At 39.1% G+C, this 22898-nt stretch overlaps 4 protein-coding genes across 9 annotated transcripts in view; 2 read left to right on the forward strand and 2 right to left on the reverse strand.

Annotated features, from left to right (window-relative positions):
• Positions 1-3371, reverse strand: part of cep126 (centrosomal protein 126) — a 10726-nt gene extending 7355 nt beyond the window's left edge. Inside the window, exons 1-5 of one of the 2 annotated variants that reach the window (XM_046074854.1) lie at positions 3000-3371; positions 2606-2722; positions 1274-1419; positions 1060-1171; positions 813-978 (exon numbers count right to left, since the gene is read on the reverse strand). In XM_046074854.1, coding sequence (XP_045930810.1) covers positions 813-978; positions 1060-1171; positions 1274-1419; positions 2606-2722; positions 3000-3034 — 576 coding nt within the window. In that variant the 5' untranslated portion in view covers positions 3035-3371. Of the gene's footprint in view, positions 1-812; positions 979-1059; positions 1172-1273; positions 1420-2605; positions 2726-2999 lie in introns of both variants that reach the window. The other variant, XM_046074853.1, reaches the window with a different exon arrangement.
• A 1296-nt stretch (positions 3372-4667) lies between these two features.
• Positions 4668-13096, forward strand: trpc6b (transient receptor potential cation channel, subfamily C, member 6b). Its single transcript, XM_046073954.1, has 12 exons — positions 4668-5108; positions 5508-5573; positions 6748-7516; positions 7666-7851; positions 7950-8114; positions 9343-9559; positions 9991-10218; positions 10600-10864; positions 11043-11238; positions 11525-11731; positions 11958-12014; positions 12234-13096. The coding sequence occupies exons 3-12, from the start codon at positions 6773-6775 to the stop codon at positions 12441-12443; spliced, it is 2475 nt and encodes an 824-aa protein (XP_045929910.1). The 5' UTR covers positions 4668-5108; positions 5508-5573; positions 6748-6772; the 3' UTR covers positions 12444-13096.
• Positions 13097-14911: 1815 nt separating this feature from the next.
• On the forward strand, positions 14912-21936 carry pgr (progesterone receptor). 2 transcript variants are annotated; one of them, XM_046073956.1, is made up of 8 exons: positions 14912-16172; positions 16470-16579; positions 17581-17697; positions 17986-18291; positions 18637-18781; positions 18957-19087; positions 19484-19641; positions 19745-19885. In XM_046073956.1, exons 1-8 carry the CDS (start codon positions 15277-15279, stop codon positions 19745-19747), a joined length of 1866 nt encoding a protein of 621 aa, XP_045929912.1. In that variant the 5' UTR covers positions 14912-15276; the 3' UTR covers positions 19748-19885. The 2 variants fall into 2 exon arrangements, with proteins under 2 accessions (XP_045929912.1, XP_045929911.1); XM_046073955.1 differs by having other exon boundaries at positions 14913-16172; positions 19741-21936.
• The window catches only part of LOC123985944 (rho GTPase-activating protein 42), a 63278-nt gene continuing 60674 nt past the window's right edge, over positions 20295-22898 (reverse strand). For all 4 annotated transcript variants that reach the window (XM_046073951.1, XM_046073953.1, XM_046073952.1 and 1 more), the window contains one exon: positions 20295-22368. In XM_046073951.1, the coding sequence (XP_045929907.1) occupies positions 22280-22368 (89 nt within the window). In that variant the 3' untranslated portion in view covers positions 20295-22279. The remainder of the gene's footprint in view (positions 22369-22898) is intronic.

The following is a 22898-nucleotide window of genomic DNA, read 5'->3' on the forward strand; positions in this document are numbered from 1 at the left end:
CTGCCAAAGCAACAAAAGAGTGGCTGAAGAAGCACATCAAGGTTCTGGAGTGGCCTAGCCAGTCTCCAGACCTGAATCCAACTGAAAATCTTTGGAGGGAGCTTAAAATTCGAGTTGCCAGGCGACAACCTCGGAACCTGAATGATTTGGAGGCTGTCTGCAGGGAGGAGTGGGCCAACATCCCTGCCGAAATGTGCACAAACCTTGTCACCAACTATAAAAACCGTTTGACATCTGTGCTGGCCAATAATGGCTTTTCTACAAAATATTAACATGCTGTTTGTCCATGGGGTCAAATACTTGTTTTTCCTCATCAGATGGTTATCAATTTTAATAAATTCATATGATGTGATTTTCTGGAATTTTCTTTGGGATTCTGTCTTTCACTGTTAGAATGTACATATGATTAAAATTATAGATCGTTGCATTCTTTGTAAGTGGGCAAACCTGCAAAATCAGCAAGGGGTCAAATACTTATTTCCCCCACTGTATATTCCAGCCTTCTTCTTGCGTTAGTTTCCCAGTGTTTTTGGATGATCTGTGTTTCCCTTGGACCTCTGCTATTTTGTTGGACTTTGGATTCTTGTACCCTGTGTTTTGTTTGTTTGCCTGTGCTGGACTGCTTCCTGGTTTTGACCCCTGCCTGCCTTACCTCCCCGTAAGCTATTATTAAGCTATTATTAAATCTTTGAATCTCTACTCTGCCTCCAGTATCTGCAATTGGGTCCTATCCCTTTTGTTCCTGTGTTCCACGCTTATTATTGCGACAAAAATTTTGTTTCCGGCAAATTCAAATGTCATAAACAACATACCTGTGGACTGTGATCTTGTTGTTTCTCTTGTGTTTCTTTGGTTTGTTGACTGCTCTTGAAGCAAGTCATGCTCTGCTCCTGAAGCAATTTCGTGTAGGCCTCAACAGCAGAGAGTGCTTGGTGGTGGGAGTTTCTGGAGGGAGGCTTAGGAGAGGGAGTGCAGCTCCTTTTATGAGAAAACAGAAAAATCTCTTTTCAGCATGTAGGACATGTGAGAATGATACGATTATTAATCTGACTTTTTCACCTGCTAATGTTAGAGTTGCTGGACAAGAAACAGGACTGCTGAGCGTATGAATTTAAGGTGCCTTGAATTTGACTGAGTGCGTCTTCAATATTCCGTACATTTCTTCTTAAACCTAAAATACCATAAAAGAAAACATACAATAAACTGAAATGTATTAAGACTGTTGTGTGTGATTTCTCAGTTCTAAGAGGCATATGAAAGATACATCACTAACATTGTCTGTGTCTCTGAGAAGGAGGTAAATGGGCTCTTTGGAAGCGCTCAGTTGCATTCTGCACTCGCTGCCTGCGTTGCTGTAGGATGTTCTCTCTCAGCCGTTGCTCCTGCACGTCCCACTGCTTCCGTTTTTCCTCCAAAGCCCTGAGCCATGAACAAAGAGCAGAGCATGAACCTGAGGCACATTTTAACTGATTAAATTTTGACTGGCCATGTTTTAGATAAAGAAACCTGAGTCAGTTGCTCAAGATATTTTTTCAACAGTCATTAATAAATTAGAGCTACCACTCACTACTGGTTTCACAGAGGAAGCCAATAACTACATCAACTGGATTAATCAAGTTCAGCATTAATGTTTTTTTTCTTTGAATAGGTTAAAATGGTATGGTAATCAATGTCAACAAAAATAATGTGCATACATTTTTTTTAAACAGTGTTTACAGCTACAAAAACTAGCTCAAGCTTTTAGTTAATATTATTGTTCTATTCAAAATAAACAGAATCTTTATTATCTAATCATTTGTATGTGTTTTTATTTATAAATGTGTCTTATTGGTGCTGCAAAGTTTGGAATTCCAACATTTTGAATAATATGGAATTAAATTTGAGACCAATAAGGCAAACACAATCATGCACCATGAAGAGGTGTGACATTAGTTCTTATAATTTGAATATGCAAACTTACCTACGTAATTAATTACTCTGCCTTGTTTACACTGGCATGAAAGGAAGCAAGCAAATATTGGAATTGCTTTACAATATCTATTAGGTTTAATGGTCACCTGCCTCTGTAAAACCTAAACCCTGTCTCTGTTATTACACAATAAATCTGACCTCCACCTACAACTATCGTATTGTATCAATAATCTCCAGGATCTTAGTTTAAAAACAGGAACACTCACTTTTTGACTCGACTGATAACTATGAAAACACACATTTAGAAGGCTATTAATATATGTAAAGGCTCTGGGCCTCATATTGTGCTGCACTTTACAGCTTTAGTTGTTTAGAGGGGTGGCACCCACAGTTAACCTCTTGAACAACAGATCTATTTCCAGGTCTAGACTCCAAAATTCTGTCAACACAATCCATCCAGTTGCTAAGCCCAGGACAGAACCATGAGCTGCCTTTCCAGGAGGGAGATACTGTACACCAGCAAAGCAGCATGTACTTCCAGGAATAAATAGAAGATGCTTTCAATTTACAAAGAACTGACTCTCTGGCAGGTGTGGGCTGCAGAATGCAGACAGCAGGTTGAACTGAGATGACACAGGACTATTAGTGATAAAATAAAAACAGCAGTGCATAATTATTAGACACCAAAACTGACTTCCTGCGTCGGTTGGTTTCCAGAGAGAACTTGCGAGCTCGGACTCTGCATAACTTCTGCTCTTCAACCAAAAATTGTCTCTCATCTTCGAGGCGTCCATCAGCTCCCAGCCTCGAACTTCTGGAAGTGAGCAGCTAAGGAGAACATTTGTATGACTGTGTAGACAGTCTATGTGTCACCTAAATGCAATCATTGTTGTTGTCACTTAGTGGGGGAAAAACGGTTTAACGTTATTAACTTATAACTTATACATGGTAAGTTATAGGTTTAGTCATTATTCACAGTGTCAGTGGAACAGCTTCTCTATATTTACTTTATAGCAGGTGTTTAGACTTGTAGGTTAACACACATTTCTAGAATAATAACAGGATAAATAACTAAACAAATAGGATACGAGTGGTAGAAGAAGTTGTCCTGAAGAACTTGCATCCTCCCAGGCTGCTGGTCCCAGCTGAGACCGGGCAGACATGCAGGTTCAACGCCCAGCACAGCTGCTAACTTAGCTTGTTGGGTGTTTTTTTAGCTAACTTAACGTGAGCCGTACTCGGTTCTAACTCATTCAACCATTTTCGGCGAAATGTTCGAATCAACATCGCAGCAACTTCTCCTTAAGAATGACAACATATTTGGTCGTTGCAGAAAGTAAGAAATAACCCGGGTAAGTTGTCACTTTTCTAGGTGAGTCTTTCCGTGATAGCAACCGAAGACGCAGTTCCTTGACGACAGGGACCGTTGTGGTTATACCCGCCATGTCCAGCAGAGGGCTCAATACATGCATGTAGCCTTCAGGTACACCTGAAAGTGTCGTATTATACACTCACCGGCCACTTTATTAGGTGCACTTTGTTCAATTGCTTTTCAACACAAATAGGTAATCAGCCAATCACATGGCAGCAACTCCGTGCATTTAAGCTTGTGGTCAAGACAACTTGCTGAAGTTCAAACCGAGCATCAGAATGGGGAAGAAAGGGGTTTTGAGTGACTTTGAATTGTTGCTGACCATGTCCATCCCTTTAAGACCAAAGTGTACCCATCTTCTGATGGCTACTTCCAGCAGCACCATGTCACAAAGCTCAAATCATCGCTAAATGATTTCTTCAACATGACAATGAGCTTCACAGTCACCAGATCTCAAATCTGCAGCAACTGCGTATGTTCTCATGTCAGTATGGACCGAAGTCTCTGAGAAATGTTTCCATCACCTTGTTGAAAGTATGCCACGAAGAATTATGGCAGTTCTGAAGGCAAAATACTGGCCACTTTAACAAAATACTGGCCACCTTCTTTTTTTCTATTTTTTCTTTTTCTTTTTTTTTTAAGAAAATCAATTGTAGCCTTTCACAAAGTGATTTTAAAATGATGATCAAATTATGTTTTCATGGATTTCAGGGCATTAACATAAAATTAAGCATTTTGGAGTTTTTTTTGTTTTGGGAGACCTGACAGATTGTAGCCTATTCAAAATATTTAACAATGGACATAGGCTACATACCTTCAGGTGCAGATGTAGGCCTAACACAGTAAATTTTGTATAGTGCTTTTCGTAGCCTACTAAAATAAATGCTATTTAATGTAAAACAACAACAAAAAAATCCTATAAATGATAGGCCTATGTGATAAATGATGATGTAAACGCCTACCGGCTTTGCAGGGTTGGGCGAGAAGAAGAAATCAGAAAGCCCAGTAAAACACATTTCCTGCAATGACATCTAGCTAACCATGTAGACCCATCCTAGTGCGTGATGAAATTTGTGAAAAATAGGCTTTATATTTAGAGAATTCTAGCCAACCTATACCTACATTTTAAACAGTTTGTATGTAACCTTCTCATAGGCTAGCCTACTTGTTTTTTCCAGCTTACTATATCGGGGATGACGCATCTAATAAATTTAAAGGTGTGTTGTTATTACATTTGATGGCAACATGAGTTAAGAGGATTTAGGAAAATCTGTTTATGCTCTCCCACTGCATCAAATAATCAATTTTCAGTGTGTCAACCACCATTTAGAGTATTAGTGGTGTTGCCTGCAGCCTGCACACTGACAATTACAAATAGTTCTCAAGAAAATAATCCCCTAGCCTTCTGACTCAGTTTATGACACAAGTTAAGTCTGTGCAGTTCTGCTGTGTTTAAATCCTCTATTAGTGTGACAAAGTGCTTTTATATCTTGCTTTTTGGACTTACCGGTCACAGTTAGGGAAAATCAAGGAAATTAAACTGAAATAGGCTATGAACAGTTATAGGTTTTCACCAAATGCGCACATCCTATGTTATAAAACACACATTTTGCTGCTAGAAAACCGCCCACTGGGCGTGCAAAGGCAAAACCGTCAGCATGAAGACCCAAGGTGGGACGCAGGGAGAGTCAGACTGACAGGTGGTCAAGAGGCTGACGTGAGTCGAGGACATGCGTAGCAGCTGGTCACCTTTGGTTGTAGTTTTGGGTCGTAACGACTTAATGAAGTAAAAGTGACGTTTTATGTGACATCGATCTTCTGTGAGGTGAGTGGACCTTGCTGTTAGACTTTTTTTATAGTGAAACATTTAAGATACACATTGAACATAATGAAATTCCGTGTCTTATTTCTTAATACCCTAACAATTGAGAAATGTGTGTGTTTGGTAAGGTTTCTAAGGCCCATGATATTGAAATGAGCAACAGTATTAACTATTTGGTCTTAACCTGCGGTATCCAGTTTTTCATGACTCCTTGTTATAAAATTACATTACTACATATTATTGTCATTATCACATGTACACAGTTCAGCTAATGGCGTTAATTGCAGAAGAATAGTAGGCTATCTATCATACAGTGCATCATTAAAGTAATGATAAAACGGTCAGTTTTCATCATGCCATAGCGACGTTTTATTTTTGCTTTTACATCTCCCCTAAAAACAGTTGCCTGGCATGATGAAGAAGAGCAGCAGAGCAAAAGCAACAAGACATTCTCAGAAAACCAGGCAGGTAAATCCACATGGAGCGGCTGTCTATGCCATTTTAAAGGCAAAAACTATAACAGGTTTAGTTTTTTCATGTCAGATTCATGATCATACCCTTTCCATTTTATTTGGGATTTTTGCATCTTCCCTGGCTGAACTGCATGACACCTTTTTCGTTTTATCTTGTCCCAGCTGACATAGACCAGATGCTAAAGATTCATAATTTGACAGTCTGTATTACAACAAATTCTGTAAATATATTGTTCATTTATTTAAAATCTTATTAACGCTAATTTTGATTGAATGAAGGAACGCTGTCATCATCTATGATCATCTGTGAGCAATTACCTCCTGAGATAACCACATTATTCAAATGAAATTACTGAACAGAAAGTAGATTTACTTGTTTGACAATGACACAAAATATCATTACTATTAAAAATAGTCACCGTCATAAGGTAGTATGGTCTTAGTCAAATGAATGGTGTACTTTGGGGTTAGGGTTAGGGTCAAGTTTACCACTGGAATAACCATCAAACACTTGATGACATTGTTGTATATTATTCCAGAAATGGAACAATGACAGCTATCAGGCAGAACCTGAGACAGTGCCAAGCCATGAAATGAAGAAGAGCAGATGATGAGTTCATGGGTGGTGTCACACATGGAGTGAGAGTTATAATTCATCTGAGACCAGCTGTCTATTCAGCACTGGTGTCCATTCTCTTCTTAGGTCACTGCTGTCTCATACGCCCAGGCTTTTTTAAAAGTATAGTTACATTATATTTTCCATGACGCTTTTATCCAAAGCGACTTACAATTGCGACATATGTCAGAGGTCGCACAACTCTGGAGCAACGAGGGGTTAAGTGTCTTGCTCAGGGACACAGTGGTGGATGGATCACAGTGGGGAGTTGATCCGAGGTCTCTCACACCAAAGGCATGTGTCTTATCCATTGCGCCATCACCACCCCAGTTGGAGCTGATGTTCATTTACCTAAACCAGTAGAGTAAATAAAGTAATGTGTTTGCTTAGTAACAAATTATAAGTAAATCTTACTTAACCTGACATTTGTGTGATATGGATTTGAGATTGAAATTTGAGTATTTTGGCATACATTAATACATTTACACAGATAAGGTCTTCAGTCATATGATAATCATATTATATTATTTAAAATATGTTTATCTTTGTTTAGGTGGAGCAATGAAGGGAGAGCCATCATGCAGCAGCAGGTCATGGCCAAATCCCGGCGACAAGCTTTACAGAGAGCTGGTTACCTGTGTCATGCTCAGTCCTCTTCCTGCCTTTCCATGACAGAGGAACTTTTCTTATATGCTGCAGAATATGGCAACATTCCTCAAGTGAAGCGGATGCTGGAGGAGCTGCCAGACCTCAATGTCAACTGTGTGAACTACATGGGCCAGAATGCATTGCAGCTGTCAGTTGCCAATGAACATTTAGAGGTCACTAAGCTACTTCTTAGGAAGAAAGACCTCGCTAGAATAGGAGATGCTTTGCTGTTAGCCATCAGTAAAGGCTACATCCATATAGTGGAGGCCATACTGAGTCACGAGGCCTTTGCAGATGGTAAGAGGCTGACTAACAGTCCTAGCCAGGTGGAGACACATGATGACTTCTTTGCTTATGATGAGGATGGCACACGTTTCTCTCGTGACATCACACCCATCATCCTGGCTTCCCAGTGCCATGAATATGAAATCGTGCATATCCTTCTTATGAAGGGGGCCTATATAGAGCGGCCTCATGACTACTTCTGCCAGTGCAAGATCTGCACCCAACAGCAGAGGAATGACTTATTTAGCCATTCACTGTCCCGCATCAATGCATATAAAGGTCTGGCCAGTCCAGCATATCTGTCACTATCCAATGAAGACCCTGTGATGGCAGCACTGGAGCTGGGCAATGAGCTTGCAGTTCTGGCCAACATTGAGAAGGAGTTCAAGGTACAGTATTTACGTTAAATTTACCTGATACTTTACCAAAATTTCAGACACAATATCTGCACATCATGCTCATGTTTGTTTTTAGGCAATAAGTGGCTCAAAAAAGTATAAGAATAAAGCACTATAAATGTTGCCATTGTCTGTTACAGAATGATTACAAGAAACTGTCCATGCAGTGTAAAGACTTTGTGGTGGGACTCCTAGATTTGTGTCGAAACACAGAGGAAGTGAAGGCTATCTTAAATGGGGACGCTGAATCATGTCAAATTTCTGAAACCTTTGGCAGACAAAACCTTCTCAGGTTAAAACTTGCAATGAAGTATGAAGTTAAAAAGGTAAGCATGTAGGAAAAGCACTATAAGTTATAGGATTAGAACTGATGCACTTGTTTTCATATTCAACCATGTGTTGTTGTTTTTTTTACCGTGAGCAGTTTGTGGCACATCCAAACTGCCAACAGCAACTTCTGTCCATCTGGTATGAGAACTTGTCTGGAGTACGTCAGCAAACCACAGCCGTTAAAATCCTTCTTGTCCTTGGTGTAGCTGTTGGGATGCCTGTCCTGGCCTTTATGTGCTGGATAGCACCATCAAGTAAGGTTAGTTACAAAACAGTCATACATTGTTTTAATTTGTTAGGTTATGCATTCATTGTCTTGATTGTCTTTTAGGAAACATTTTAAACACATTTAGCAGAGCTAAAAGAAGAGTGAACGTTGTACATTTGAAATGACTCCAATGTTGCTCCATGCCTGCTGAACATTTAAATAGACCAATGTTGCTAACACATTAGTCACAATAACTTTATATGACTGCTAGTTAGTGGTTACAGCAAAAAGGTCTTGAGTTCCAACCTAAGTTGTCCCAGGCGTTTCTGTGTGGAGCATATTTTCCCCATGTCTGCGTGGGTTCTCTCCAGGTGCTCCAGCTTCCTGCCAACACCCAAAAACATGCAGGCTAGGAAAATTGAATCCTCTATATTGCCCTCAGGTGTGAGTGGTTGTTTTTATATGTGTTGGCCCTCCGATGGTCTGGCCTGTCCGCTGGGATAGCAGATGGTCTGGCCTGTCAAAACTGCCTTTTGTGTTTACTTGTGTTATCTTTGTATAATATTTCAATAGTGTTTCTTCTTCTGGTTTGGGTGACTGCTTCAAGTACTTTTGTTTAGTCTGCATTTCAACATGTTGCTGCTTACTGCTTGTGACACAGCACCGTCACTACAGTTGAGAGTGCACTTGGACTGCCACACCAATGAGCCTGGCTCTTTGGCGTTGTGGTCAAAGCTGCATGTTTGGTACCCTGTAGACCTGTGTTTAAATCTGGGTAGGGTGACTGCTATTGCCCTTCGCTACACTGCTTTAGAGAAGACTGTTTAGTATTTTGGTCTTGTGATACTGGATATGCCAGTTATGTGATATACTTCAAAATACTGATACCAACTTTGTAAGTACAAAAAATACCATCACTAATGGGTTATGTCTCATCATGCCGTTTGAACTCTCACTTTGCCCTCCTTTGGTTGGCCTCGCTCGGTAGTTTCACCTGTAAGAATAGAAAAGGGAACTCTTAACCCCCCGATAGCGGAACCTTTAATCACACCCTTTTCCCCATGAATCCAGCCCAAATTTTTGTTAATCTGGACAAGCTCTTGCCAGGTTTTTGCAATTTGGTTGGGGTCAGGATTAGGTCTTCAATTTTGACTAATCTCTTACTGTGTGCAAAGATGATAGTCTGTAACCATAACATGTGAGATTCATTTGGGAAGCATGGTGCAGTTCAAAACAATGCTAAACTTTGTTCTGTTTGCCATTCCCTGACTTGTGTCAGTTAGGGAAACTTATGTGTGGACCTTTCCTGAAGTTTGTGGCCCATGCAGCTTCCTTTATGATATTCCTTTGCCTACTGGTCCTAAACGCGGCAGACCGATTTGATGGAACATCGCTGCTGCCTAACATGACCACCCATGATCACCCCTCACAACTGTTTCGTATGAAGACCACCCGCTTCACCTGGATGGAGATTCTAATCATATCCTGGGTCATAGGTAATGAGTGTATACATTCACAAATAGCTGTCAAATATTTTTGTCTTATGTTAACATATCTTTTCATTATGTTAATTTATTCCTCCCCATCTTTCTGACTGAAGTTACTCATAGTTTAATGCCAGGAAATTGCCCACATATATGTATGTATGTATGTATGTTTGTATGTATATATGTCTGTACAAATATATATATACACACACACAATATATAGACACAAAAGGCAAGGTGACACTAGACAACTCTACAGACAAGACTTTGGAACCATATTGTGCATGGTTCACCAGTACATCAGGAAATCATGGGTGATTTTACTATTATTTCGAGCCGTATTTATCATGTTCATACATGTGCTAATCACCTCAGCCACTATTTAATTTAGGAGAAAAAACAGTGTGACTGTCAAACATGTGTGATTTTTTTTCCCACAGGGAAGATCTGGGAAGAATGTAAAGATATTTGGTCGCAAGACATCCGGGAATACATTTCAGAACCCTGGAACCTTCTTGACTTTAGTATTTTGTCCATTTTTATGACCTCTTTCGTTGCCAGATTAATGGCTTTCTGGCATGCATATTCTGCACAATGTTATGTTGACAAGCACTATACTGACCTGTCCAACGTGACTTTGCCCTCTGAGATACAGTATTTCCAGTTGGGTAAGTGTGGACAAAGGAATTCAAGTATTATAATTATTTATTCAGTAAATATTTTTTATAAATCTAAAATTAACCGTAATAGTTATTAGAGAGGATATCCTGGGTCAGACTTAAATTTTAGGTTTCATCAGTGTTATAGATATAGATTTTTTTTTTAAGTATTCTTGGGTATCTTATAGGTGTCTATTTAAAGATAACATTTTCTCCCAGAACGGGAAATCCAAGAAAATAAAGGGATACTTGATTTTATGGCTAATTCATTATCAAAATACCCAGACTAAATGTAGTTCCTTGTATGAGTGCTATACACAGTTAGTGATCAAAATGGAATGATAGTTGACTGAATCAAAACGGACACATTCAGCATTTGTTTGTTTTCAGCTCGAATCAACTGGGTGTCCTCAGATCCGCAGCTTATTTCTGAAGGCCTCTATGCAATTGCAGTTGTGCTGAGTTTCTCTCGCATTGCATACATCCTGCCTGCCAATGAGAGCTTTGGGCCTTTGCAGATCTCACTGGGAAGAACAGTAAAAGACATCTTTAAGTTCATGGTGATTTTCATAACAGTTTTTGTGGCTTTCATGGTGGGAATGTTCACTCTGTACTCATACTACCTCGGAGCCAAGCACAACGATGCCTTTACAACGTGAGTGTCGACTATTATGGACTGTTGCAATAACGCAGTTTGCCTGAAAAAGCTTGAAAAATGGCTTAATATTTTCCAGTTGTGCCTTTGGACACAATCTGTGTTAAATTAATATGATGTAAGACTAATACATTGGTTACACTACACTAATTTAATTCCCATCTCTCCAATCCTCCAGGCTCGAAGAGAGTTTTAAAACCTTATTTTGGGCCATTTTTGGCTTGTCAGAGGTGAAATCAGTGGTCATTAACATTGACCATAAGTTCATTGAGAATATTGGCTATGTTCTGTACGGGGTGTACAACATCATCATGGTGATTGTCTTGCTGAATATGCTCATTGCCATGTTCAACAGCTCCTTCCAAGAAATTGAGGTACGTCTTAACCATCCACATTTCTAAATTAGTATTAATTTTTGTAACTTGTAAGATTTGTGCTAGATCATACTTGTTATGGTAATAATTCAATTTGACAAAATTTTCATAGATGATTTATATTGTCAAATTTCAGTTCAGTTTATGATACTTGCTGTAAATTTGGTATAATACTGCAAATTTAACATTAGAAATGCAAATTAATTAACTAAATATTCACCTGTGGGTCATCAAATGTTTCCATTGGCTCTTACCCCTTCTTACTGTTTCTTCTCTGTTGGTGCAGGACGATGCTGATGTTGAGTGGAAGTTTGCCAGAACTAAGCTCTGGTTCTCGTACTTTGAGCATGGTGGCACACTGCCTGTACCCTTCAACCTCGTACCCAGCCCCATGTCTGTTGTTTCCCTTTGGCTGGGGATAAGGGAATATTTCTGGGATGTACCTCAAGGCAAAAGTAAAGAAAATTCAAAAGATGAGATGGAGCTTAACAAGGTCAGGCCTCAGCTGCTGACACAAATTATATTTCTAACAAGGAAGTGACCACATTTATTTTGTTGAATGAAAAGTAATGGCTAGAGACATTTAGAGTACTTCGAGTGAAGTTGTCCTACATTCTTTGACACAGGTCTAGAGGGCCCTCTTGTGTCGCATTTATATGTTGCAGGTTTAAATGTGTCCCATAACAGTGTTTCTTATCTTCCTTGGTTATCTTCCTTAGCTGAGGCAACAGGAAAATCTGAGTGCAGAAGCATCCCTTTGTCCAACACATCATCAAGTAAAGCAGTTTTGATTTCCTAATGCTGATTAACCTGTTAATAACTGTTGAATGGAGCAAATTGTCTTTCCCAAAAATTAATAACTCATATTCCACATTAAGAACTCAAAAGGAGACTTTATATACAGTATGTCTGTATACACACACACACACACACACATACATATATATATATATCTGTTATCTGTTTTAAGACTCAAATATTCTTCTTTATTACAGAAGACAATGAATCACCTCATCAAAAGATACATCTTAAAAGCACAAAGAGATAAAGACAATGACGAAGTAAAGGAGGGTGAACTGAAAGAGATCAAACAGGACATCTCCAGTCTCCGCTATGAGCTGCTGGAGAGGGGAAACCATGACATGGACACACTGGCAAAGCTCATCGGGCAACTGGGAGAAGTCATGCATGTCCAGCAGAAATAAGAGCAGAAGAACGAGCACACTACTTTCTTCCATCCATCCATCGTCAACCGCTTATCCTGTGTACAGGGTCGTGGGGGGCTGGAGCCTATCCCAGCTGACATTGGGCGAAAGGGCGAAACAGACAACCACTCACACTTACATTCACACCCAAGGGCAATCTAGAGACACCAATCAACCTAGCCTGCATGAACCCACGCAGACACGGGGAGAACATGCAAACTCCACACAGAAAGGCCGGGGCAACCGGGGTTTGAACCCACGACCTTCTTGCTGGGAGCCACCGCCACTACTTTCTTAACAAATTAAAATATTAGGGATGTATTTACTTGACACACTGCACTCTTGAATATTTTTTAAAATATTTGATTTCTTCCTTTAGTGGAAATATATCACTTTGGGAGGGAACAAATTTTGTCCCTGTATGAATACAGTTTATCACATGGTAGCACTAATGGAACTTTTGTCCTGTTGCACAGGCTCTGTTACACTAATATGCACTACTGACAGCTAACATATGATGGTACTGCCTGTTACCAGCTGTTTATACGGTTTGATGTAGAGGTGATTTGAAGTAGAAAAGCATTAAAAAAGAAGCATTTGTTGTGCAGTGGCAGGTTCATAGGTCAGATATAACATAAAATATAAATTAAAGCTTGTTGGTAATAACTATGAGATAATTATTTTTTTCTGTAATGTAACATGAAAATCAGTACTCTGGTTTAAATGTTCATACAAGACATTAACTTTTATTTTTTTTTAATGTTGTGTTTTATTAAAATGTTGATCACTTAAGCATAATGTTTAATGAATATAATTAAAATCTATGTTGATTATCTTCACCTCACGTATCAGAGGGTTTATGGGTTTTTGAAATAGTTGCAGCAGATGCTGTTGTGCTCTCTCTCACGCTTGCGGTGAAGCAAGACAAATGTCGGAGAACAGTCTGACCGGTAGACAAACAGCTTATCTACAGTCTACAGTCAGCCCAGCAGAGTAAACCCTACTACCAGACTTAGCTGAGCAGTCCCTGAACACAGCTACTGTGAAGCATTTACAGAAAGGAAGGCTAAGGGATGAACATTGCAGTTATTACAAGAGTAACACTGATAAAATAACCACAAAACATTTGATGAAAAAGATTAACATTACAAGGCCCAGTGAAATGCCCATTTACCCCATGTGTATATAATGTTAGACAGCTGATTTAAAAAGTACCAGAAAATGGGATTACACAAAATGGTATTACACAAGAATTGAAGGCTGTTGATGGTCTACCATGAGCCATTAGCGTCACATTTTGCAACCTTTTCTGAAACTAGACCATTACACCATTTAAAGAACACATCATGTAGATATACTGAACAAAATTAAAAACACAACATTTTTGTTTTTGCCCTGTTCATCATGAGCTGAACTCAAAGAAATAGCCTAAGACACACCTTTGCAATACCCATGCTGTCTGATCAGCATCTTGATATGCCACACCTGTGAGGTGGATGGATTATCTCAGCAAAGGAGAAGTGCTCACTGACACAGATTTTGACAGATTTGTGAACAATATTTGAGAGAAATAGGCCTTTTGTGTACATAGAGAAAGTCTTAGATCTTTGAGTTCAGCTCATGATGAATGGGGGCAAAAACAAAAGTGTGCGTTTATAATTTTGTTCAGTGTATGAATGTGTAACTGTTATCAAAGAATTATGTAGGCTACAGCATGAGAATTCTCTCTGATATCAAACAGATGACGCAGGAGAGAGGGCCAAGGCCTGTGTGTGCATCATAACTACATGCATTAGCAACATCCCGACTGGACTGATTATCTTGAATAGTGAAATGTTCTCTGATATCTAGGAAAAAAACAGAAATGTAAATCAGATTACAAAGAAATCGAGAGTGCTGTTATGACACAATGTCCTTATGAAATATAGAGGACCACCTTACAGAAGATGTGTAGATAAATATTCTTCTTTTACAAAGGCTATTTGTGTGCTTTTGGTCAAACATATAATGCTTAAATTGAGAACTTTATTTTTAAGCAGCCTTAAATAGATGCAAATGTGCCAAAATGGAAAAGATCTGAAAAAGAAAAGAAACAACAAAAATTACATTTTCAGGAAAACAAAACATTTACAAAATATCAATTATAATTTATAACTGCCACTCAGTTTGCATGATGTGTAAAGTGGTAAATAAAGCTTCAAAGCACAAATGGGACAGAAGCAATTTGGTCTTGGTTACAAACAAACACTATGCAACCCTATTCTCATGGCTGAAATAGAACTCATTCATAATAAAATACAAATAATGACAAATAAAATTATGGTCATGTTGTGCATCACTCTTATGAATGGGGTGGAGACTAATGACAATTGACATTGAAGTGATCCATCCCTCATTCTCCTCATTGGCTGGCTATTTTGCTGTAGGTCTGCTGTAAATGTAAGTGTACATTTCTCTAGCCTGGCTCTGCATTGATTCTTCCCCTGCAACATTTGGAGGATTGCCTATTTAGTCTGAATGAGAAAAGCTATTGGAAATCTGTGAACAAGGAAAATAATATCCATTCAACTTTGAAACATGACACCCACAACCGAATAAGGGATTATATTGTAATTGATTTAACATGCCAGATCTATTTTCTGAAAGAGGTCATAATTCTTTTCTGAACAGCTCCTAAATTATATGGAATAGAGTCTTACGTTAAAGAAAGGCGAAGTTACAGCCTTCCTCGACTGGGAGGAGGATTACAGGAAAGTCTGAGCCACAGTTTATCACACACCGTCCAGCCTCCGGGCGCACTCCAGTCTCTGCTGTGCGCGTCGCGGTTCAGAAAATGGAAAATAAAATAAACGAAAGGATGAGCACCATCAGTACTTCGATCGCTGATTCCACCAATACAACAGTGAAAGACTTGATTGAAGCTGGGTACAGTAATACTAAATTATCTAACGAGTCAGAGTCTTTAAATTCCATGTCCTCCGCCGTGCGTAATTTTGGAATCGCCGGAACACTGATCCACGTTCAAAATTCAAGTGTCGACGGCGCAGTTTTCAAAGAGTGTAACGTACTTGATGGAAAACATTTTTATGACCGTGGCAGTGAATATCTTAAGTGTGACAGTGTACCTTGGGACGACTTTGTAAATGTTCAGAGGACGAATGTGGCCTCATCCGAAAGTTTGCCAGGCGCAAATTTAAGTCTCTCCTCGATAACCGGAGCGTGTAAGTTCATCAAAGATGAAAAGGACCCATCTGTGATTATGGACACCCCTTGTCCCAACTTTGATCAATCATCGGAGATACCTGTTTTTGACACCTGTTGTGACACTGACAGAAAGCAGCAGATGGGGCTTTGTGAGGGTGAGTCGACAAGCTTCACACCGGCAGCGGCGGTTCCTCAACCGGGGCTGGAAGGATCTCCAACCTTTCTGATCGACCTGAACCAGTCAGAGCAGCTACCGGCGCTAAGCCAGGTTCGGGCTGACTCCAGGGATAGTTCGTCCGGGAAGGCTGTTATCAACTTTGATGCCAACAGGCACACAACCACGCAAATGATGATGTTCAAGAACGAGGTTCCCCGTTGGCAGATTCAGACCTCTCCGGCTGAGCATCAGTACTGGTGCCAGTCCGCAGGGGTGACCGAAGACCCCTTCTCACACAGCGGCTATGATGGGATCCAGAACCAGGCCCTGTCTCAGAGGAACCCATCGCCCTTTACCACATTCCCCGGGTAATTACTGCAATATAATTACTATAAACGTTCACCTTGAAGTAACTGTAGAAATATAATGTTCGGTCCTTTTTTAGGCTTACTTGCGAACATAAAGATGCCTCTTAAATAAGCTTTAAATAAGTATCCTACATCATTAATGTAAGAGCTTAATTTAAGCATCATTTAGTTATTGCTTTGTTTTTGGTCAAATAAGGATCAAACTCTGATACCCCTTATTTTTTTAAGTAAGCCTATTTCATGTAGGCCCACTGTACATTTCACCACCATGAGAAATCGATTTTTTTCTTTATTCAGTATGCCACCTCAGAGAATGTGTGTGATCTGTGGTGATGAGGCATCTGGTTGTCACTATGGAGTCCTAACCTGCGGGAGCTGTAAAGTCTTTTTTAAAAGAGCAGTTGAAGGTGAGCAAACAAAACCTTTTACCTACTTGTGGAGATGTTTAATCCTAACTTCCAAATTATTTCAAGTATTAGTTCTAGGTTTTTATTGTCTTTTTTGTACTTGCCTTCAGTCAAATATTGTCCAAGACACATAAATAGGCTACTGTGTTAAGGCTGTTAGGAAAGGGAAAACACTAAGTCATCGGGAACAGCAGACAGTTTAAAAGCTTCTTTTCAGATTTTATTCTATTTCAAGATGCCTTTTAACATCTGGTCAATGACAGTGACTGTTTTATTAGCCCCCCACCCTTTTGTTTTTCATAGCCTTACTCCAATCTACACTGGAACAGTGTATCTGTTTTTTTCTGACCTATTGGTGCAAGTGTACTGTAGTTTCATGCCCACTGTTATTACTGTATTCGATTATACATGCTGGATTTTGTAATACTTGATTTTTGTGTGCCTGCAAATGAAAATGTGCCTTGTGTGCTAATGTCTTTAGTGTTTTTTTCTGGTGATCAGAGAGCATTGTTCCTAACAAATAAACAAAAAGATCAGGAATTTAATCAGAAAATTACAGTAGGAGTAACTGGCCAAATATTAATTTATTATCAGCTATCACAGGTCTACAGTGACTGAAAGGAAGTTACCTCACTTCAACCATATTTGGCCTTCTATGGTAGTTGTAAAAGGTCATTAGCAACAGTATCACACTGAGCAGTGTTCACAGTGTTCTTCGTCTTGGACTGTTTTTCTTGTTATCTTGCCACACGAGATATGTAAGAGCCACTATGTCTCACCATGGCCATGTCACTCTGTCCTCACAGCCTTGCCTCCATCTAATTTCCTTCTTTAAATCTCTCCTCAGAACACTGTTTCAGTGTGGAGGGAGTAGCCATGTTAATAGTCAAGAGCTCTTCCACACTTTCTCTTCTCATTATGTTCTTCTCCTTCTCCCTACGTATTTGAAAATCAAGTACTGTTAAAATTATATCCATTGACTGTGCCCTTTCACTCAACAGGCCATCATAGCTATCTCTGTGCTGGGCGAAATGACTGCATTGTGGACAAAATCCGGAGGAAAAATTGCCCTGCATGTCGTCTCCGAAAGTGCTATCAAGCAGGAATGATGCTCGGAGGTACCATTTGGTTGTATTTCTTTTTGCACTGAGCTTATACACCCATGTGGCATAAATGAAACTTCTTGGCACTAAGTCACACGATTAGCATAGCACAGACCAAAAGACAATAATGAATTAAAATGTTCCAGAATTATTTTGCTAGCAGAGGTATTGCAGGTGTGAGCAATTTCATGACTCAGATTGTGAATTTACTTGACATGGATAGAAAAACACTGAAACTCTGTTATGGGCACAAAATGTGCTCGTTGTCATCAAATCTTACCAGGCCTTGTATTCATGTCACAGGCAGGAAGCTGAAGCGTTTTGGGGCCTTGAAAGCTTTGGGTTTGGCCCCGTCCTTGATGTTCCAGTCCCACTTGGCCATGTCCAGTGACAATCAGGCCATGACTTCTATGTCTTGCATACCAGGCATTCGTGAGGTGCAACTCTCCCAACAGATCATCAATGTCCTGGAAAATATCGAACCAGAGGTTGTGTACTGTGGTTATGACAACACCCAGTCCGATGTTTCCCATCTTCTGCTTAATAGTCTCAACCGTCTTTGTGAGAAACAACTGGTGTGGATTGTCAAGTGGTCTAAGTCTCTGCCAGGTAACAGCTCTCTGCAGCTCAGGGTCACCACACTTGTCACCATGGGGATCCACTGGCAGGCCTCGCTGAAGGTCTCAGCCTTAAATACTAACTGAGATAGAAGGCTTTGTAATCCCATGAATATTGGATATGAGAGAAGTTGGAATGTTAAAATAAAATATGATTTCCTAAAATCTTTGTCCATGAAGCTGACCCAAAATATTACTGGAACTCCAATGTACTGCACCACTGGATATGATGGTATATTTGTTACACAGGTTGCATCTACTATTAAAAAGAACACAACAAAGCAAGATGCTGACAAATGAAATGCTCTCTAATATAGGATTTTCTTTTCTTTCTAAGGGTTTCGTAATCTTCACATCACTGATCAGATGACCCTCATTCAGTACTCGTGGATGAACCTGATGGTGTTCTCTCTTGGCTGGCGCTCCTTTCAGAATGTCACTAGCGAGTATTTGTTCTTTGCACCTGATCTTGTTCTTAGTCAGTAAGTAAGCGCCATAACGTAGGCAATTTGAATTGGCTTTTAAATCACAATCATTCTTAATTAAGAGGTTATAGACATGCCACCGATGTATCCATTCAAAAGGCAATGCTTTTGGATGAAAAAAAGGCTTTCAATTGTTCAGAAACATCGACAATTTTATGTTTTTGTCTGTCAGGGAGCAAATGAGGAGATCTCCGATTTATGACCTCTGCCTGGCCATACAGTTCATCCCTCAGGAGTTTGCAAATCTTCAAGTTACCCGTGAGGAGTTTCTCTGCATGAAAGCAATTATATTACTAAACACAGGTAAAGGACAGAAGACTCAATGAATCTGACTCAAGATGACTCACTTTTTACCTTATGCTGACCTTCTTGTTTGTCTGCACTCAGTATACAGTGTTGCAAACAGACGTGATGCTTTGATGACAACTAACTACTGTAGAGCAGCCCAATAAAGGGAGTGTTGTGCAGGGTGAATGGACCTTGACAAGATTTATGTATCAGTTGCTATCAAGTCCTCCTTTTACAGTAACTGAAAAACATTGTTTTAAATAGCAGTTACTTCTAAAGCATTTGTTGACAAAAGTGCCAACTTTTGTTACATTTCCTTAGTTAGTTTAGCTTTTAATTATTTGTCTATACTTAAAAGTGCATAGCTCAGAGAAATTCTTTTTAATGTGTAAGTGCCCTGTCTGCTCTCAGTGCCTCTTGAGGGACTCAAAAGTCAGGCAATATTTGAAGAGATGAGACAAAACTACATCCGGGAGCTGACCAAGGCTATCCACATGAGGGAGAAGGGCTTGGTGGCCAGCTCACAGCGATTCTACCACCTCACCAAACTGATGGATGCCATGCATGATGTAGGCTCCCTCTTAAATCTGAGTACAACAGCATTAATTTATGTCTAACTGTTACTGCAATGAGCACAAAGACAAATATGAATGTCTCTTTTCTGACAGATAGTGAAGAAGGTCAACCTATTCTGTCTGAGCACCTTCATCCAGGCAGACGCCATGAAAGTGGAGTTTCCAGAGATGATGACAGAAGTCATTGCCTCCCAGCTTCCCAAGGTGCTGGCAGGCATGGTGAGGCCCCTCTTATTCCACACCAAGTGATGCAAGCACAGACATCGCAACTCTGCAGAGACATCTTGTGAATGGATTACTGATCTTTCAATTACTGGATTCTTTCACTATTGTAGTCAGTCATCTATACTTTGCCAAATTGCCTCTAATGGTCTTTACCCTTTTACTTTAAGAGGTGACAGAATGAACATATTCCTTAAAAATTATGTTTTTTAGTACAGACTATCTTTAATATTATGAATTCAGAGGCATCAATCAATAAAGCTCTTCTGTATAATTATGGTATATCCACCCTTTCCTATCCTATCCTACAACTTGTGTACAGATGGTATTTATTAGCTGATACACAGTAGGTCTGGAAAACCACAAGGGATACTTCATTTTTGTACTGAAGCTGCCAACAAGAAAAAATACACAAAAACATAAAATTCAGTGTTTCTCACAAACATTTTATTCTTAGTAGAGGAGAAATAGGGGAGACACTGAAATCTGCCACTTTAACTAATCAAATTATTTTAGGGTTAGCAGCTGTGTGACTCAATGCACCTATAGGGGAAAATGAGAAGATAACTAATAAAAACAGGGCACATCTCCACAAAGGCTGCACAATGCCCAAAATGTGTTATTTTCATAACAGAACATAAAAATCTGCATCTCGATCTGCGTCAGAATACACACAATGAGAGAAATGGGATACATGTGACAGGTTTAATTCAAGTGAATGCAGTAGTTAATTAAAAATTAGAAAATGTTTTCAAAAAAGCCCCATTTCATAATATACAGAAATCCTTTATAATTTCTGTATCAGCAGATCTGTAAAAATAATTAATCCCTTTCTCCTCCGCACATGGTCTTTCTCTAAATAATTTTTAACTGAAATCTGTTACTAGTTGTACAGTTAACAAACAAAGCAATGTGCCAAAATGTAACTTCCCTGGCAGAGGTAATAAAAACATGGAAAGTAGAACACAAAGAGACAACTATATTTTACCAAAGGTTAATACATTTACAACACATTCTCACTATTCAGCCTTCTTTACATGTTGAATACAAAGTTTCTTACTGCAGTAAGCACAAGTTAAACTCACTAACTGTGATAAAGAATTTGGACCACAGGTCTAATAAATCACTGTTTATTTATAGACATGTTTATGCACCTCCAAGACACAGTGGATGACTTCAAGGAAACAAGCTTGCCGTATAAAATTTAAGTATGTCAAATGTTACATATTCAGGATATGGATATAATTTCTGTGATATGCTCCTGCAAATTGAGACTGCAAGGGAGTGTTATTCCAGCATCAATGGTCAAGGCCACCTGACATTCTTAAAGATGTAAATGGAAAAGAACCTCCTGATCTTGGAAAGTACAAGATCACAAATACCTTCGGACACCAGAGAATGTCTTACGTTGGAGTGATTTTTCAGTTTATAATAACTGAAGATGTTGATTATTTTCTTTTTAGATAATAATGAACTTTGTACTTTGGAAATGTTGTGACAGTAAAAATTAAATATGAAATAGCATCTTTAACATAATATAATTTGATACATGTCTAGTTGTCATTACTAGTACACCAGTGTACCAGTGAGTACAGTACCACAGGCATTAAATGTGAAGGCTCCACCTCACGAACATAGCATTCATGACATTATATAAAAAAAAACAATTTACATTCGGCATATATTTGATGTGATAATTTATAGTAATAAAGTGTTACAGGAAGTAAATATTTTGATTAGCATCGACAGAAGAGCTCACTAGCATTACTGTACTGTACTGTACAGTACTGTGTAGCTAACCAGAAAGTGCACTGCAGCAGTGAGCAGGTTCAATGGATGATCAATGATCACAGGCCATAAACATGAAAGTTAAGGTGCAAACCCATTATGGATTCTAATAGATTAGATTATTATCATTATTTTTAATCACAGTGTGTTCAGTTACAGTTAATACAAAATGTTTATGAAACTACAGATTTTCATTTGCAACTTGATGAAAGTGTTATGTTGATTTAATGGGCAGTTAAAAGATAATATATTTCTGAGAATAAATCTTGTGAAATAGGATGTGATTGTTTTGTGATTCTGCTAATACTGGGACTAAAAACATCAGTGCAGTTGATGGGTAATATATGCATTTACGTGTAACAATAATGTCATACCTATTTCTTCTTACTTTCTTAATCTCTGCAGATTCCCCAAACATTTCACAATGAAGTCATTTTTGGACTTCGAACTTCTAGCAGTGTTAAAGCAAATACTATACTGCTTGATATCTGCTAAGACCGCATATAAAATGCAGAAATGTTAGTTACCAGCAATAACAGGAACTCCTTACAACAGTCAACCCGATTGTGTGTATTAATTTTTCCATGGATACCATGAAAAAGATGCAATGTTTACCAGTTTGTTAGAGAAAGACGACATAATTCTCAGGGATTAAACCTGTTTTTCCCTCGTATGTTGCTTGGAGCCAGCCTGGTTCAACAGAGGGGTAGACTACAGGACAAAAAGAGAGAAAAAAAATGTACAAGTCTAATAAGAGGAGAGAAGCAGATTCTTAATCTAGTGAAACCTGATTAGACGCATTGAGCCTATCTTTGGTTACATTATTTCAAAGACTTGGTGAATAGCAGCAAAATAGGCAGAAAAATAAACATAGCATACTTGGGGTCGGACTGCTCTTTAAATTCAGTCCCTCTTTATATTATCTTAGCAGGATTGGATCATCTTCCTTACTCACACACATACAGTATCAACCATAAAAAAATAAAGTTAATCTTTGCCTTGAATGATCAGCTAAAGCTATCTAGCAAAGATATGCTGGATAAGGATGAAGAAAATACTGTTAATATACTCTCTGGTCTGCTGGTAACTGATAAGGAGAGTTTATTGACGTTTTTTGTGTTTGGCTGCTGGCTCCGTTAACAGGGAACAGGCTCTGGTGCCTTCCACTACTAGGTTACAGTGACCTGCCTGCACTGGTTGCGGGCCAAGTCATCTCTACATGGAAAAGGCAAGAGGCAATA

This window comes from Micropterus dolomieu, linkage group LG17 (assembly GCF_021292245.1).
Source record: "Micropterus dolomieu isolate WLL.071019.BEF.003 ecotype Adirondacks linkage group LG17, ASM2129224v1, whole genome shotgun sequence".
Taxonomy (NCBI): Eukaryota; Metazoa; Chordata; class Actinopteri; order Centrarchiformes; family Centrarchidae; genus Micropterus; species Micropterus dolomieu.